This window comes from Melopsittacus undulatus, chromosome 11 (genome assembly GCF_012275295.1).
Source record: "Melopsittacus undulatus isolate bMelUnd1 chromosome 11, bMelUnd1.mat.Z, whole genome shotgun sequence".
Lineage (NCBI taxonomy): Eukaryota > Metazoa > Chordata > Aves > Psittaciformes > Psittaculidae > Melopsittacus > Melopsittacus undulatus.
In genome coordinates this window covers 13,166,226-13,183,281 of record NC_047537.1, presented here as the reverse complement: position 1 = coordinate 13,183,281, position 17,056 = coordinate 13,166,226, and the positions used below count along the sequence as shown (strand labels likewise).

Below are 17,056 nucleotides of genomic sequence, written 5' to 3'. Positions count from 1 at the left end.
TGTAAGAGTGCCAGAGCACTGGAACAGGTTGTTCAGGGGGGTTGTGGAGTCTCCTACGTTGGAGATATTCAAGGCCCGCTTGGACAAGTTCCTGTGTGATGTACTCCAGGTTACCCTGTTCTTGCAGGGGGGTTGGACTAGATGATCTTTTGAGGTTCCTTCCAACCCTCGGGATTCTGTGATTCTGCAGGAGCCCTTCCCTGTGAGGGTGCTGAGGCACTGGCACAGGGTGCCCAGAGAAGCTGTGGCTGCCCCATCCCTGGCAGTGTTCAAGGCCACGTTGGACACAGGGGCTTGGAGCTGGAGGAGCTTTAAGGTCCCTTCCAACCCAAAGCAGTCTGGAATTCTATGAAACACCTTTGGGCTGGGAAAGTTTCCTACTTCCCTGGGCAGCCTGGCTACACCATCCCCTCTCCTCTCCAAGCCAGTGAGGAAGGAGGAAGGCTGCATTATCTTTGTGGAAGCAGCAGCACACTCACTGTGCATCCCTCTGCAGGCCTGTCTCTATCATCTGTGAAGTGGAAATAACAACTGATATTAACCTTACTATTGATCACCTGGTTTGGGGGAGCACTCTGCCTTCTGGAAGTATGTGCCATCCCTTCTGAGAAGGTGGGTCTTGAAGGCAGAGGAGGAGAGTATCAGCTCTCAAGGTTGGCAGCCACCAGAGATGGTGAGAAAGAAAACTAGAAATGATACAATATGGGGAGAGCTGTATCCCAGAGGGTTGCTGTAGTAAGGCTAAGTAGAGAGCTTAAGCAACTGGAAGAGTTTGGATGTTTGTTTACTTGTGGCCATCTGTTTCCAATCTTGTACCAAGAGCTGAATCCCAAGTCTTGCAAGACAAATCTTTTCCATGTTGTACTATAACACTTGGCTGCTTTTAACAGAAATAAAGAATTAAGGGTGCATCATCTGCATGCAGGGAGAAGTGTAGGCAATCCCGAGGGATCAGCATGTGGGACATGTGTGACTCCCTCGTGGAGCTGAACACATCCTGTATGGAGCCAGGGTGGATGTCGGTTGCTGATTGGGCTGCTTCCCTCTGGCAGCACAAATTGGTGCTCATCTTCTGAGGAGCACTCAGCAGAGGTAGCTTGCTCCAGACATTTGCATCTCCTGTGGGGCAAGTGGCAACTGGTGTCCCCCATCTCTGGGGGATGGATTCGGAAAACTCAGCATGAGATCGTTAGCCACGATCACTTAAAGGATCTGAGGCACTCGGATGCTACAGAGAAATCAGTGGAGTCTGAAGGAGTATCACAAGGTGAAGAAACACTAAATAGCTGCCATCGGTGCTCCAGAGCAGGACAGTAAAATACATGGGGTTTGGGAGCAGACCTGGGAGGCCTTGCTCGATGCCACAGGAAGCTCACACTTCAGCTGCCTCCTCAAAACCTAGTGGGATCCTAACCCTACTGCTAGGTCTAGTGCACACCGCAGGGTGCATCTCCCCACAGAGTCATGTCTTGTTCAAAGCCTATTTAATCAGCAGGAAATTATTTCATTTTCTAACAGTGCAAAATAGTTTTTTACAGGGGGTTGCAGGGGAATAACGTTCTTTAAACAGCAAGCACTTGGTGATAATGTACCTCTGTGTTGGGGCTGCTCTGTAATTAAAGGTAGTTTGGAAGAAGCGAGTGCTGTTTTCAGTGCTTTGGCAAGGAGGAGACACGATGCTATTGTGAGCAGTGTGATAGATCTGTGGGGGTTTTTGATATGACTGAACTCCTCAAAGCAGCCTCCAGTACCTGAAGAGGACTACGAGGATGCTGGAGGGGGATTTTTCATCAGGGACTGCAATGATATAGGACAAGGGGTGATGGGTTCAAACTGAAACAGGGGAAGTTCAGGTTAGATCTAAGGCAGAAGCTCTTCCCTGTGAGGGTGCTGAGGCGCTGGCACAGTGTGCCCAGAGAAGCTGTGGCTGCCCCATCCCTGGCAGTGTTCAAGGCCAGGTTGGACACAGGGGCTTGGAGCAAGCTGCTCCAGTGGAAGGTGTCCCTGCCCGTGGCAGGGGTTGGAACTGGATGAGGTTTAAGGTTCTCTCCAACCCAAACCATTCCATGATTCTATGAACTCCTGCTGTGTGAGCTCAGCTGTGCTGTGTGCCAGTCCAGGTATAAGTGCTGAATATCACTCTTCTTTAATTTTAGGGAAGAAACTTGGTTATACTTTTAACAACAGGAATTTCCACAACGTTTCCCTTGGACAAGGTCAAGAGGTCGTTGCTGAACAAGCCCTAGATCTGGCTGCAAAGGAGGGTCACTGGGTCATCCTTCAGGTATGCTGTCATGAAACAGTCCCGCTGCTCTCCCATGTTACCTGGTGCTGATCACCTTAGCAAGGACAGGCTGTCGTTCTTATCTGGTGGGAGGTGAGACAAGGGTCATCTGTGTGTCCAAAGCAGCCACTGTTCATTGCTGCTACCTATTGCTTTTATCAGGCATTGCTGTTACAGTTTTCTTGCTCTTTGAGCCTTCTGCAGGGTGTGTAGTTGTGGAGAGTCGTAGAATCATAGAATGCTCTGCTTTGGAAGGGACCTTAAAGCTCCTCCAGCTCCAACCCCCGCCATGGGCAGGGACACCTTCCACTGGAGCAGCTTGCTCCAAGCCCCTGTGTCCAACCTGGCCTTGAACACTGCCAGGGATGGGGCAGCCACAGCTTCTCTGGGCAGCCTGTGCCAGTGCCTCAGCACCCTCACAGGGAAGAGCTTCTGCCTTAGATCTAACCTGAACTCCCCCGTTTCAGTTTGAACCCATCACCCCTTGTCCTATCACTACAGTCCTCTGAGGGAAGGCTGTGCTACACTTTCCTGTCGTTTTATTTGCTTCATGAATAAATAGAGCTTTGTTAAGAGCTGTTAGACTGTTTCACTACCACTCAAGACTACCCATGTATTTAAATGAGCAATGACAACATGCACACCACCGCAGGGAAAGCAGCGCTCTCTGCAGTGGTGCCGATTCCTTCATGCATCCCCAGACAGGTAAATGAATGTTTGAAGCTCTTATCACAGCACAGCAAAATGTTTCAGAGCCTTTTAGGGTGCAAAGGGAGCTCTGTCAAGTGTTCTCTCCAGAGCCCCTTATTCAGTGAGTGTTTGGGTTTGCTGATACGCAGAGTCAGGGATGCCAGCACTCGTTGCAGGTCTTAAAACCCAGGGATGCCAGCACTCATTGCAGGTCTTAAAACCCCCCCTGTTTTCCTAGATGTGGAATTTGCAAATGTTTATTATCACTGAATTGGTTGGATAAAATGAGATTAAGACAAAGCTTTGAGTCCAGATCTGAGCCTACCAGCTTGGGTTTGGATTTAAATTGAATGCCATTGATATTCTGATCTTAATTTTTTCTTCTTTTGCAAGCTGCCTCTAACGTAGACAATGCTGAGCTTTTCAGGAGCTTTAAATACAGGTGGCTGCAATACCAGCATCTGCCTTCGAGGTGGTGACAAAGAAAACAGGCAGCTTTTTAAGACATTCCATTTAGTAATGCAAAGTGAAGGTTCTTTTCTACAATGTTGGTTAGATCTGTAAATGATCTGTTAGCAGTGTCAGCTTCCATGTCTGTTGCTTCAGTGGCAGCAGATGAGTACTAAGGGCCTGACATGGTTTTATTTCATCCATTCACATCTTCTTTTGAGGTGAGCTGATGGACATTAACCAAGCCAAGTTCAAGGTCCTACACCTGGGTCGGAGCAATCCCAGGCACAGCTACAGGTTGGGCAGAGAAGAGATTCAGAGCAGCCCTGTGGAGAAGGACTTGGGGGTGTTGGTCAATGAGAAAATGAACATGAGCTGGCTTCAGTGTGCGCTCACAGCCCAGAAAGTCAACTGTATCCTGGGCTGCATCAACAGGAGTGTGACCAGCAGGTCAAAGGAGGTGATCCTGGCCCTCTACTTTGTTCTTGTGAGACCTCACTTGGAGCATTGTGTACAGTTCTGGTGTCCTCAACATAAAAAGGACATGGAACTGTTAGAACAAGTCCAGAGAAGGCCACGAGGATGATCAGGGGACTGAAGCACCTCCCGTATGAAGACAGGCTGAGAAAGTTGGGGCTGTTCAGCCTGGAGAAGAGAAGGCTGCGTGGAGACTTCAGAGCAGCTTCCAGTATCTGAAGGGGGCCTATGAGGATGCTGGGGAGGGACTCTTCATGAGGGACTATAGTGATAGGACAAAGGGTGATGGGTTCAAACTGAAACAGGGGAAGTTTAGATTGGATATAAGGAAGAAGCTCTTTACTGTTAGGGTGGTGAGGCACTAGAATGGGTTGCCTAGGGAAGTTGTGAATGCTCCATTTCTGGCAGTGTTCAAGGCCTGGCTGGACAGAGCCTTGGGTGCCATGGTTTTAGTGTGAGGTGTCCCTGCCCATGACAAGGGGGTTGGAACTAGATGATCTTAAGGTCCTTTCCAACCCAAACCATTCTGTGATTCTGTGATTCTCTCATGGTCAGAGCAATCAGTAAGAGGTCTCAGCAGACTCTGAAGATGAAACCAGAACAACTGCAGAAATCAGATTTATAGGAAAGAATAAGGAAACAGGGTGCCCAGAGAAGCTGTGGCCGCCCCATCCCTGGCAGTGTTCAAGGCCAGGTTGGACACAGGGGCTTGGAGCAAGCTGCTCCAGTGGAAGGGGCCCCTGCCTGTGGCAGGGGTTGGAGCTGGAGGAGCTTTAAAGTTCCTTCCAAGCTAAACCAGTCTGGGATTCTATGATTCTAGGCTGCATGTAGTCTCCCTTGTAAAGGGAGAGCTTTGCACAACAGGGAGCACTAAACTAGAAGTTGTCATAAACTGTCTCTGCCCAGTTTTCCTCCCTGGGCCTACTTTAAAGGTTTTTGCTAAGACAGTGACCATCCCTAGCACCAAATTCTGTTTATCAGCCTAATAGTAAAGAAACAGTGAAATTTGTTTGCATATTTCCAGAGGTATGTCTGAATGAACTGATGCAGGGAAAAGGGCAGACATGAAATACTCTGAATTTAATTGTAGTCTTCATCCATTGGTCAAAATGTCACTTCCCCCTCTTTGTGATCAAGTGAATTTAATTCTTCAGCATCTTTCCATTTGCACAGCTTGTTGCTTCACTGGGTCAAGTTCATGTACCGAATGGAATAACAGGGATATCCCAGAGCATAACTGTGATTCAGGCATTGGCAGAGCCCTTCTTACTGCCTTGTAAATACAATGGGGCCCGTTTCTGTGTACTTCACCACTAGTCCTAGCTATAAGCAGCAGACATATACTGTCCTGTATGAGATACATTGGCCATTGAAAGCACACATAAGCCTTTGGCACTAAGCCTCTGCTTCAGCAAAGAACATGTTAGTTTTCCTTCCAGCCACAGTATCTTTTCATCCTTAGATATATGTGAAAGGAGAAATACCCACTCTTCCTCCAGTTCTTCTTTATGATTTTCAGACTTAATACTCTGGTGGAGAAAGGCTTTGGATTTCAGAGAGCTGTCTTCCTTCCTGCCTCATGTCACTGCCATTCCCAAGTTTTTCCAATAGCAAATCCAGTTATAGACCCACAAGTAATCCGAGTATTGATCTGGGATGGAATTAAGTTTCTATTGGGCTTTCAATACCTTTGTAACTGCTGCAATCCCAGTTTTGTTGTGCAGCTCCTACAGAAACCTCTGTCTCAGGACTAATTTGGGGTTAAAACACAAATGCAGTGCAATCTTCCCTCCATTTCTGAAGCTTAATCAAGAATATGTCCTTTGCTGTGCATTTCACCTGCTCATCACTACCTACCTTTAGATCTTTCTGTCTTATGAAGTTAAATTTGGCAATAGAAGCTCCAACATTGTCTTTAAAACTGGGGAGTTCAGGTCAGTCCAGATTCTCTGTACTTCCTGCTCTTATGCTCTCTGGCCTGGCAAATCCCAGACATTTCCCCTACCAGTTATGGCTCCATTTAGGCTGAGGTCCAGATCTCTCAGACGTATGAGCAGGCACTGGTGGTAGTGTCTGTGCTTATCCATTTTGGTCCTGTAGGAGTATTCACATGACCATAGGGTTGCCTGTGGAAGGATGGAGCTGTTCCTGACTTTGTGTGCCATCTTCTCATGGGATGGAACCTCACACTACCATTGACAGTAAGCATGGCAAGGAAAGGGACCCTCTGCAGAGCCCCCTGTTTCATGTCCTATCACAATGCGTTGTGTATTAAGGTGCTGAGCTGTCTCTGGACTGTAGATCGTAGCTTTGGGATTTACTGTGAATGTGGTGACTATTTTCTGAGAGCATCTCATGAGAGAATAAGACTTTGTAAAAGCAACTCATTCTCATTGCTCCAGGAGGTGATCTATGATAAGACATGAAGGAGAGAGCCCCTTTCAGGAATGTGAAGGGTCTCCAGTTGCTCTCAGCAAAGGGAGCAAGCACATCGTGGAGTGTGCGCTGCTTTATATATACATGGTGCTATTTCTGATGGTTACCATAGCAACACTGGCATCCTGTGATATACGTTCTGCCTTGTGAAGTACAAACACACAGAGGTGCTTAGAAGTGAATTCCCAAAGGAAAGCATCTGGTCCGTCCCGTCCCCCCCCCCCCCCGGTTGCTTCACGTGCAGCCCAGCTCTTGCCACAGACCTTCATCCTCTGGTACCTGCTCTCAGGCACTCGTGTGCCATAGCACAAAGTGGGGCAATGATACAGGGCAAAGTGCTGTGGCACTGGGAAGTGTGCATGGGAAGATGTTTCAGGTGTCTTTTTCCCTTCTTGTCAGCAGGAGCTGGCTGTCCATTCATAAAGCAAGGTAATGAATTGGAGACCTCTGCCTATTTCTGCCTGCAGTGCAGACCTAGACATGAGCTGTGAAAACCCAGAGATGATGGGGAGGGGTCTTTTACCCTTGCACAACAGCTCTTTAACAGAACAAAATCTGGCTAAGAGGAAAAAATGGGATGAAACAAGGAGTTACCTTCCTGTGTCCTCAGTAAATACATCTTCAGGGATCTTATGGAGCAAGAAGGAAGTAAAACTGGTGCAGTGTAAACTGTACAGTGGGGTTTAGGGAGATAGTATTGGGAGTGCATGAAGCCCTGAGCCAAAAGAAGGTGGGCAGGCTGAACTATCTCCTCCTTCTCCTGAGTAAGATCTAGAGGTAACCCATGACACTGGTGGGAGGCAGGTTTCCAAACAAGCAAGAGGAGGTGGTTCTTTGAGCAACATGTAGCTCAGCTGTGGTTGGTGTTAGTGCAGCATTGTCTGTGTTATGTTGTTGTCGATAATTGACATATTCAAGTATTATGATCTCCTATGGTGTCATTAGTCCTGTCAAGTTGTGTTATCTGACTGCAGAGAATTCATCTGCAAAGTTTTCTCCAAAGCTGAATCCCCTCCACAGCATCTGTCTGGTTTTTACAGACACAGCCTTTTGATGGAGTCAGGAATTCTCAGTGCCAGCCCATGTTTTGCTCAATATATTCCTCTTTTCCATCCCTTCTATCACAAAAGGATTGTGTAGAATTGCACTCCATTATCACTAGATTAGAAATATGCCCTAAATTGGTTGTTAGAAGGCGGTGATACTGACAAATAATGATCTTTGGTGTTATGTCAGCAGCAGCAAAAGCAATTATTTTTCAGCCACCTAACAACACAAAAGCAGATGTAGGAAGAAACTACCAATTAAAGATGAAATACTTAAGGTCAGGTATGGAGCCTATGATTACACAGGTACTTAATGCACAGTTTTTCTTTTGCTGTTTTGTTGAGCTCTTTTCTTAAATTACTAAATCTCTGTGGCTGTTCAAAGCACTTTGGTTACGGGTTTTGGTCCACTCCCACTTTATTATTACACTTGTGTTTTCAAAGTGAGTTGGTTGCCAGGACCCTGGGGATTACCTCATCTCATGAAATCCTAAATGCATCAGACAAGCACTGGTGCATCCGCAGTCAGATGTAACTGCATTTTGTCTACTGCCTTTCACAGAGTCATTGTTTACCACAAGGCAGAGATTCCAAGAGCACGGTTCCTTTGCTCAGGCATCTCCTTCTTGTCTTCCCCAAGCCCCCAGACTCCATGTCATCCATGTGATATGAGCACAGCCCTCATCCTTTCAGGGGGAGAGACTGAATTCATGCAGTTCTAAATAAGCAGTGTTGTTCCCAGCCACATGAATCAGAGTTGGGGCAAGAGAACGGGCAGATGCAAGGTGTCCATGGCTCCCCCAAATACCAGTTCTCTTGACCCATGTTTCTGAAGCAGCCGCTGTGTCAGGGATGGAGGCTTGGCCTCTGGCAGGAGTTGTCTGGCAATTTATGGACTGAGATGAGCTCTTAGGCAGAAGCTCTTCCCTGTGAGGGTGCTGAGGCGCTGGCACAGGGTGCCCAGAGAAGCTGTGGCTGCCCCATCCCTGGCAGTGCTCAAGGCCAGGTTGGACACAGGGGCTTGGAGCAAGCTGCTCCAGTGGAAGGTGTCCCTGCCCGTGGCAGGGGTTGGAGCTGGAGGAGCTTTAAGGTCCCTTCCAGCCCAAGCCATTCTATGAGTCTATGATTACCCAAACAGCCCAACACTGGCTTGCTTCATTGGTGATGATTTATATTGATCTTAAAATTTAAAAGTGTACTTGATGTAACTGGACATTTGGGGCTGTGAGTTGCACATAGGCAGTACTGGGACAAAGCCAAGTCCTACAGCATACCCTTGGTGGGTGCCATTTGTTGGTGTGATGGATTTGGTGCATGCCCAGCACTGGTGTAAAGGGCAGCAACTGATGCAGCCTTGTCCCCTTTGTCCCTGCAGAACATCCACCTGGTGGCCAAGTGGCTGAGTTCCCTGGAGAAGAAGCTGGAGCAGCACAGTGAGGGCAGCCACCAGGACTTCCGTGTCTTCATTAGCGCAGAGCCGGCACCTTCCTTTGAGAGCCACATCATTCCCCAGGGCATCCTGGAGAACTCCATCAAAATCACCAACGAAGCCCCAACCGGGATGCACGCAAACCTGCACAAAGCCCTCGACAACTTCAACCAGGTAGGACAACAGCACTGTTGACTGGAGGCAGGGAGGACTGGAGCTGTTGTGGTGCCCCAGGTAGAGTGTGATGTATGGGGGCATTGCTTCTTTTGCAGTCCCTTTGCATCATGTAAGTCTCTGGATCCAACAACCCCCTTCTCTCTTCTCCAGGAGCTGGGCACTGATCTCTTTCCAAGCACTGATTTTCCCAAGTGAGGACTCAGGTGATCCTGAATGGCCTCTTTCTTGCAGAAGGTCACAGGATACAAGACTGCTGCCCAGTTTAATCGTTTTCACACCATAGAAAAGCTATTTTGTTACAGAATCACACTTCTGAATGCAGCATTCGGGAAACTTTTGTCACATTTCAGGTTAAACCCTGCTTTTATGCCCTTCTGTTTAACCAGGGTTAGAGGTTCAGAACTGCTGATGTGATCACATCTCACAGCACTCTTCAGAGCAGCGTAGGGGATATGGTGTTGTGTGCCCAAAGGCCATTCATTCAGCTGAAAACCTTGCTGACATCTGAAGTGGTGCAAATTAGAGCTGAGATCTCCCTGCAGGGAGGACTGGCTTTGCCAGGCTAGGATGAAGTAGGCCACCTTGAGAATTGCTGGCCCACAAGAAGAATAGCCTACGGCAGGTTGCTCATTGCTTTTATTGCACAGTGACCACTTACACACACTCCTGTTACAGCAGGCACCATCTCCACTCTTTGTTGACTGAGCCGCAACAAAGTGTGGAGGACACGGAAGTAAAGCATGTGGAAATGATGGGGAATCATAGAATCCCAGACTGCTTTGTGTTGGAAGGGCCCCTAAGATCATCCAGCTCCAATCCCTGCCACAGGCAGGGACACCTTCCACTGGAGCAGCTTGCTCCAAGCCCCTGTGTCCAACCTGGCCTTGAACACTGCCAGGGATGAGGCAGCCACAGCTTCTCTGGGCACCCTGTGCCAGTGCTTCAGCATCCTCACAGGGAAGAGCTTCTGCCTTATCTCCAACCTGAACTTCCCCTGTTTAAGTTTGAACCCATCACCCCTTGTCCTATCACTCCAGTCCCTGATGAAGAGTCCCTCTCCAGCATCCTTGTAGCCCCCTTCAGACACTGAAAGCTGCTCTGAGGTCTCCACACAGCTTCTCTTCTCCAGGCTGAACAGCCCCAGTGTTCTCAGCCTGTGTCCATACAGGAGGTGCTCCAGCCCCTGAGCATCCTTTTGGCCTCTTCTGGACTTGCTCCAACAGCCCCATGTCCTCTCATGCAAACCCTCCCTGGGAATAGCACATCCAGGATGTCATGGCTCTGACCTCCACAGATGAGCAAGTGTCTGAATAAGGAGGGAGTAGCTACACCAGCCCCTTCATCATCCCTCTGCAGGGACAGCCCCTTTAAATGCACTCTGTTTTTGAGACACTGACTACAAAGGGCACTTGTGTGACTTCCCTTCGTTGTCTTTATCCTAAAAATCTCCAGTGTTAGACCTGTAATCAGCTGAAGAGCATAACAGAGCTCAGGAGCTGTACTGAAAAGAGGGAATCCATTGCTCTAAATTGTGCAAGATGTTGACTAACTGCATAAGATGATCAAGAACAGTCCCAAACCCCAGTTTTCCCCTCGATGAGGCAGCGCTCTTTGCTCCCTTCATTATCAGCCACCTGATGAAGAACTGGTTCCAATAACTGCTGAGCACCTTTCTTATTTTAGAAACCATTCCTGGACTTCAAGGGGAGCTTGTCTGAATGAAAACTGAGTACAAATCCAGCTCACTCTCATTTGGCCTCCCTCTTTAGTTGTGCATTTTTCTGCACTCACAAAGCAGAACAATATTCCTCGCACAGAATAATGGGCCTTCTTTGTAGCTTTCAGTGGAAAGCTAAATCTGAACATCCATCCTGCAGAAAGCAGGGAAATGAGGGGTGAAGGGGCCCCACCCACTCGCTCCAGGATTTTGGATAACAGAGGATTTATAATGCCCCAGCAATTTAGGAAATGCTAATTACAGTCTGATTGAAAGGAGCAGGATGGAAATGTTCCTGGGGGTGAAGGTTCTCCCCTCCCCTTGCTCTCCAGGACATTCCGTGGAGTTCAAGATGATGAATGACAGGAGATAAAAATGGAATAATCTTTTCTGACTACTCGCATTAATCCTTGCATGGTGCCTTCCTGCTTCACCTGCTCAGCACTTACCTCGTGCACTTGAGATCCCCTCCAAGTCAGCATCTAAGTGAAAATAGTGGTGACCTGTCTGCATATCTCTGCCCCATGGACCAGTGAGTGAGATCCATGGCAGGATGGCGTTAGTGTTGCCTGGTCTGATGGCAAGAGGCTGTATGGCAGAAATGAAAGCAATCCTGCAAGGTTTGCTCTTGCGCATATCCCAGAATGGAGAGTCCATAGTAACTTAAACACTAGTGATCCAAAAAGGCAGTCTGAGGAGTGAGGCTGCCTTCAGGCCCTTCTGGTTGTTCTAGGTTTAACAGCCAGGGTCTTAATGTGAGAGCTCAGCTGCTGAGATGTGTGAATAAAGGTAATGATTGTTCCGAGCAGCAGGATGCAATGGTCTGTGTCTCTGGGAATGGGATCATCATAAATGTGAGCAGTTAGCTCTTGCCCTTCGTGTCATATGGAAAGTAGGGTCAGCAGAAGCGCGGCTGCCTCCAGCAGTGAGACACGCTGGGCTCTGGCCTGTCCTGACACACAGGCTTTGCCCCAGGGAGCCACCAGTGCTCGATCCGTGTTCCCATGTCCCACTGCTCCAGGTGCCTCCTGCCCTGCAGCACTCAGTTGAGGACACAGGGCAGGTTCTAATCACTGTCTTACAATGATTAATGTTGACCCATACCCTCTGTGGCACCAAGAAAAGAGTCTGTTTATGAAAAGAAAAGAATATCCTCACGAAGATGATCAGGGGCTGCAGCATCTCCCATACAAAGACAGGCTGAGAACACTGGGGCTGCTCAGCCTGGAGAAGCTGTGTGGAGACCTCAGAGCAGCTTCCAGTGTCTGATGGGGACTACAAGGGTGCTGGGGAAGAACTCTTCATCAGGGTCTGTAGTGATAGAATAAAGGGTGATGGGTTCAAACTGAAAAGGGAAATTTCAGGTTAGATCAAAGGCAGAAGATCTTCCCTGTGAGGGTGCTGAGGCACTGGCACAGGGTGCCCAGAGAAGCTGTGGCTGCCCCATCCCTGGCAGTGTTCAAGGCCAGGTTGGATGGGGCTTGGAGCAATGTTGTGGTTTAAGCCCAGCCAGTAACTCAGTACCACGCAGATGTTCGCTCACTCCCCCCTCCCTTCCTCCCCCCTTCCTTCCTCCCCCCAGCTCCCAGAGGGATGGGGAGGAGAATCAGAAGAATGTAACTCCCATGGGTTGAGGTAAGAACAGTCCAATAACTAAGGTATAACACAAACCACTGCTGCTACCACCGGTAATGATAATGATAAGGGAAATAACAAGGGAAGAGAATACAACCACTCACCACCCACCAACCGATACCCTGCCTGACCCCAGCATGATCTCACCCCTCCCCTAGTTTATATACTGGGCATGATGTGCTGTGGTATGGAATACCTCTTTGGCTAGTTTGGGTCAGGTGTCCTGTCTCTGCTTCCTTCTGGCTTCTCCTCCTCCCTGGCAGAGCATGGGACTCAGAAAATCCTTAGTCAGACTAAACATTTGAGCAGTAACTAAAACCATCAGTGCTATCAGTGCTGTTCCCAGGCTGAAAGTCACAACCACAGCACTGCACCAGTTACCAAGAAGGAGAAAAAACAACTGCTACTGCTGAACCCAGGACAAGCAACTTGCTCTAGTGGAAGTTGTCCCTGCCCATGGCAGGGGTTGGAACTGGAGGAGCTTTAAAGTCCCTTCCAACTCAAGCCACTCTGTGATGAACTTTAGTTCTTGCAGGTACAGTCCTCTTCAGCAGAAGCCTTGCTTACGGCCACGGTCCCACTTCCACTGATGGCACACTTGCCCTTTGTGATGCCTCTCCATCTCTCTGATGTGGGACATAGGACAGGTGGTGGGGCATTGAGTGGGTGCACATGTCCTTCCTTTCATGACTGTCAGTGTGTGTGCCTGTGCAAAGCTGCTTGGAGCTGGAAAAGAAAATATTAGTGTGGAAAACGTGCATCCAAATTTGCTTCTAAATTTGCAATGAAAAGCCACTGACTTGTGGATATTATGCAGAAATGAACAAATTGGGTACATCACTTCATGCCTGTCTGAAGTCTGTTGCATTTAGGAGACCCTGATAGCCACAGAAACTGTGGGCAGTGTGGATTCACACAGCCCTGCCTCTCTGCTTGTATTGCAGGATACCCTGGAGATGTGCACCCGGGAGCATGAGTTCAAGAGCATCCTCTTTGCCCTCTGCTATTTCCATGCTGTGGTGGCAGAAAGGCGCAAGTTTGGTCCCCAAGGCTGGAACCGGTCGTACCCCTTCAACACTGGAGACCTCACCATCTCTGTGAACGTGCTGTATAATTACCTGGAGGCCAGCTCAAAGGTGTGTGTGAATCAAAGGTGGACTGGTTGGTGGCTTTTAACCCTCAGCCATGGGCTGGCTTGTGCTGAAAATCTGTGAACTCTCCTTAAATGCCTTTTCCTTGGTATCTTTGGGTTTGTAACTTCACAGTTCACTATGTCTTTGTGGTGAGGTGGGAAGCTTCAGTGCCCCTCATGTCTGTAGCAGCTTACAAATCATAGCAAATACTGCCTGTGGTCTTTATTAATTGAAATACACAGTGGTCTTTGGTTTAACAGAGCTGAGAATAAATTTGCATTTCAGTGGGAACCTGCACAAAATCTATGCTGTGAATCCAGTTTTCCTTGGGCAGGATTTAACTACTACCTAATGCTTGTTTACTTAGGAAACTGGAATAGTGAAGTGAAAGCACTCACTGTGCAGATCAGGGCTCAGTGCTGCAGACTGTAGCTCAGCAACCCGGCTGGTGGAGCTCTGGCCATTGGAACCTCCTTCACACCCTCCTGCTTCATTCCTCAGGTCCCATATGATGATTTACGCTACCTCTTTGGTGAGATCATGTATGGAGGACACATTACAGATGACTGGGACAGGCGGCTCTGCAGAACCTATTTGGAAGAATTTATTAAGCCAGAAATGCTGGAGGGAGAATTCCTCCTAGCTCCAGGCTTCCCCCTCCCAGCAAACATGGACTATAATGGCTATCATCAGGTAAGCTCCTGGTTGTCTGCCATTATTTATACACATAAATGTAATGTCTTCTATAACTACCTTATAATCTGTCTCAGGAGGCAGTGAATAGGACTGCAGTGTTTCAGCACATCTCCTGTTATTTCCCACTCTATTCTGTTTCTGTAGACATTTCAGCATTCCCTTGGATGAACCAAGTCTGATGGTAATTTGCTACTTCATCATGGGCTCATTCTGTTCGGTCATGAATAGAGCAACTGTATTGGTTCTTGAGACTTACTGGGGCTCCTGGAAAATTACATCCACATACTGTTTGCTGTAATGGCCCTTTCGAGTTCCTTTTATCATCAGTTTCGATGTGAAACAGTGAAGGGTCTTGTTGCTCTGCTCACTGATCTCATCTGCTCCTTGTACACAAATGTGGTAACAGAGATAAGCATATTTGGCTGGTTTTGTTCATGAAACTTAACTACTGGAAGCTAAATTCCCACAAGAGATATCAGGATATTGATGAACCGTGGGTAATTGCTAGAGAAGGTCCATGCCTGAGATATGTGGCCAAGCCAAACTTCAGCAATTAGTATATTTTCACAGCAGGAGCAGATGCAGTTCTGTAAACAACCATTCACTCCTTTCTCTCATCAGTTTGCTGGTGTTTCAGGCACAAGCAGAGTTACATCAGCCTGGGGTTACTTGCTATGATAGGTGATAATTCCAGTGCCATGACCTCTGTAAGCAGGGTGCCCTTGGTCTCTGCATCTAACCTGAACCTGGTTTTCTCTGTGCAGTACATAGACGATGCATTGCCTCCAGAGTCTCCTTATCTGTATGGCCTCCATCCTAATGCTGAGATAGGCTTCCTTACCCAGACCTCTGAGAAGCTCTTCCGCACCGTGCTGGAGATGCAACCCCGGGACACCGGCATGGGTGATGGAGAAGTGGTGACCAGGGAAGAAACGGTGAGAGCGGTAGAGCTGTTCCATTCTGATACCTGCCTCATTCATAAGTAGTGCTGTCTAGATCAGGTCTGTCTCACAACTGCTTGTTAAAATGTGTTCTGCCTTTGCTGGATGCAAACCAGGTGTCTAAAACCACCTGCCTCTAAGTATGCAGAACATCACCATGGTGGGATGCAATTGGAGTATTGTCAGTAATAGGACAGTGGCTTTTAATTACCCCCCTGAACTGTGGTGCCTTCATTATCATCTTGTGAAGATGTTGCAAATAAACCTTCTGTGGCCTCCACCGCCTCTGAGCCTGCAGTCCCTGTGCACCACGCTGTGCCTGGCATACCAATGGGCTTCCTGAGCGCTCTGTGTGCCATCTGTGATGTGCCACTAGAGCTCAACCCACCTATTGCGGCAGCCAACAGGTCCCATCAAGCTCCCAGGGGACTTGTAATACCTTATTTCTAGCTGAGCTCCTTTGCTGTGCCCAGGTACCAGGCTTGATCCCAGCCCTTTCTCTTGAAGCTCATTAAAATCTGGCGTAAGATTTAAATGAAATCAGCCAACCTTGCTCAGGTTTTTCTTTCTGCAGTCTTAAGGTCCGAGCTCTGTGTTTCAAGCTTTTCAAAGTAATGAATAGCTATTAGAAAGCTTCTCTGATGTCTGTGGCTTCACACATGCTTCCTTTGGCTTGGTGTGGAGCTGGGGAACTGCCTTTGCTCTTAAAAGTGCTCAGTGTGTTCAGATTGTACTGGAATTTGAGTTGAGGGGAATAACCCAGAGGTAGCAAAGCCAAAGGAGATGCTCACATATCAAATGTGACTACCTCTTGTCCCCTCCCAGTCCTTTTAATATTGAAGTACAATTAAACTTCTTGGCCAGAGAAGCAAGTTTATCAGTAAGTGATCCAGCAGTGGTATCACAGGCATCCTCTAATGGAGGCTTTCCATCCCCTACTTTGCCTGAGGTGGTTTTAGGGAGCTTGCAAGCCTCTTATTTTCCTGAGGCTCTTCAAGTCCAGTTATTCCCACAGGGTTCTGAGGCTACTTTACCAAGAACAAGCTGTATTTGTTGTGTAAAAAGCAGGGATTTGCAGAGGAATTTAGAATTAGAGGATATTCCTATACTGCACCTGAGGTGCACCTGAAGAGCTTGTCCAGCTGAGCTTTACTTTTAGCCACCTCAGTGGTCAATAATAGGCTGCTCATCATCACCTCTTCATGACATCTGACATGAGTGGGGAGGGTTTGGAAGAGCAGCAATGCGAGGAAGTTGGAGTGCAGATCCCCAAATATGAATGTTGTTGAGCATGGTGATACATACCCTGGGTTTTCTCTGCCACTGCCACCCTCACACCAGGTTTTGCCCATCACATCATAGAATTGTAACTGCATTAAGCATTCCTGAAAAATCCCCAAGGAGCAAAAGTCTGGCTTAGGTTCCAGCATGGAAGTAAAGCAGAGCATTATGGGAGAGACTTCCACACCAAGCTGCCTAACGATCCATGTAAACCTGAGAGATACAGCAGACCCCAGGAAGATCAGGGCTTCAGGCCTTACTCTCAGCCAGGGGTTTGTCTGCTTTATTGATTTTCTCTGGCAATACGTCCTATTGCATTGGAGCATTCCCTATTCAGCATTTAGAGCTATAAAGCACTGTTCCCAAAGCAAGCTCTGGTGATGACCAGAAAACGATTCTGTTTCATTATGCTTTTCTTTCATGGCTCCATTAGTTCAGATTGCAAAATTCAGCTGAAAATTAAGTTTTCTATAATCACCTCTCTCTCTTATTATACTGCGGAAAACTAGCTCATAAGCTCAGTTGTCCTGAGGCTCAGTTTAGGCTACAGCTCCATCCGTCTCCTTGCATTGAGTCTGACCTTAGAATAGTTTGGGTTGGAAGGGACCTTAAAGCTCCTACAGCTCCAACCCCTGCCACAGGCAGGGGCCCCTTCCACTGGAGC

General features: G+C 47.9%; 1 protein-coding gene across 1 annotated transcript in view; it reads left to right on the top strand.

Moving 5' to 3' along the window:
* DNAH9 (dynein axonemal heavy chain 9) overlaps window positions 1-17,056 on the top strand; it is a 170,770-nt gene that overhangs the window by 139,771 nt on the left and 13,943 nt on the right. Inside the window, exons 62-66 of the mRNA XM_034067817.1 lie at window positions 2,157-2,284; window positions 8,759-8,986; window positions 13,286-13,477; window positions 13,976-14,167; window positions 14,935-15,105. Coding sequence (XP_033923708.1) covers window positions 2,157-2,284; window positions 8,759-8,986; window positions 13,286-13,477; window positions 13,976-14,167; window positions 14,935-15,105 — 911 coding nt within the window. The remainder of the gene's footprint in view (window positions 1-2,156; window positions 2,285-8,758; window positions 8,987-13,285; window positions 13,478-13,975; window positions 14,168-14,934; window positions 15,106-17,056) is intronic.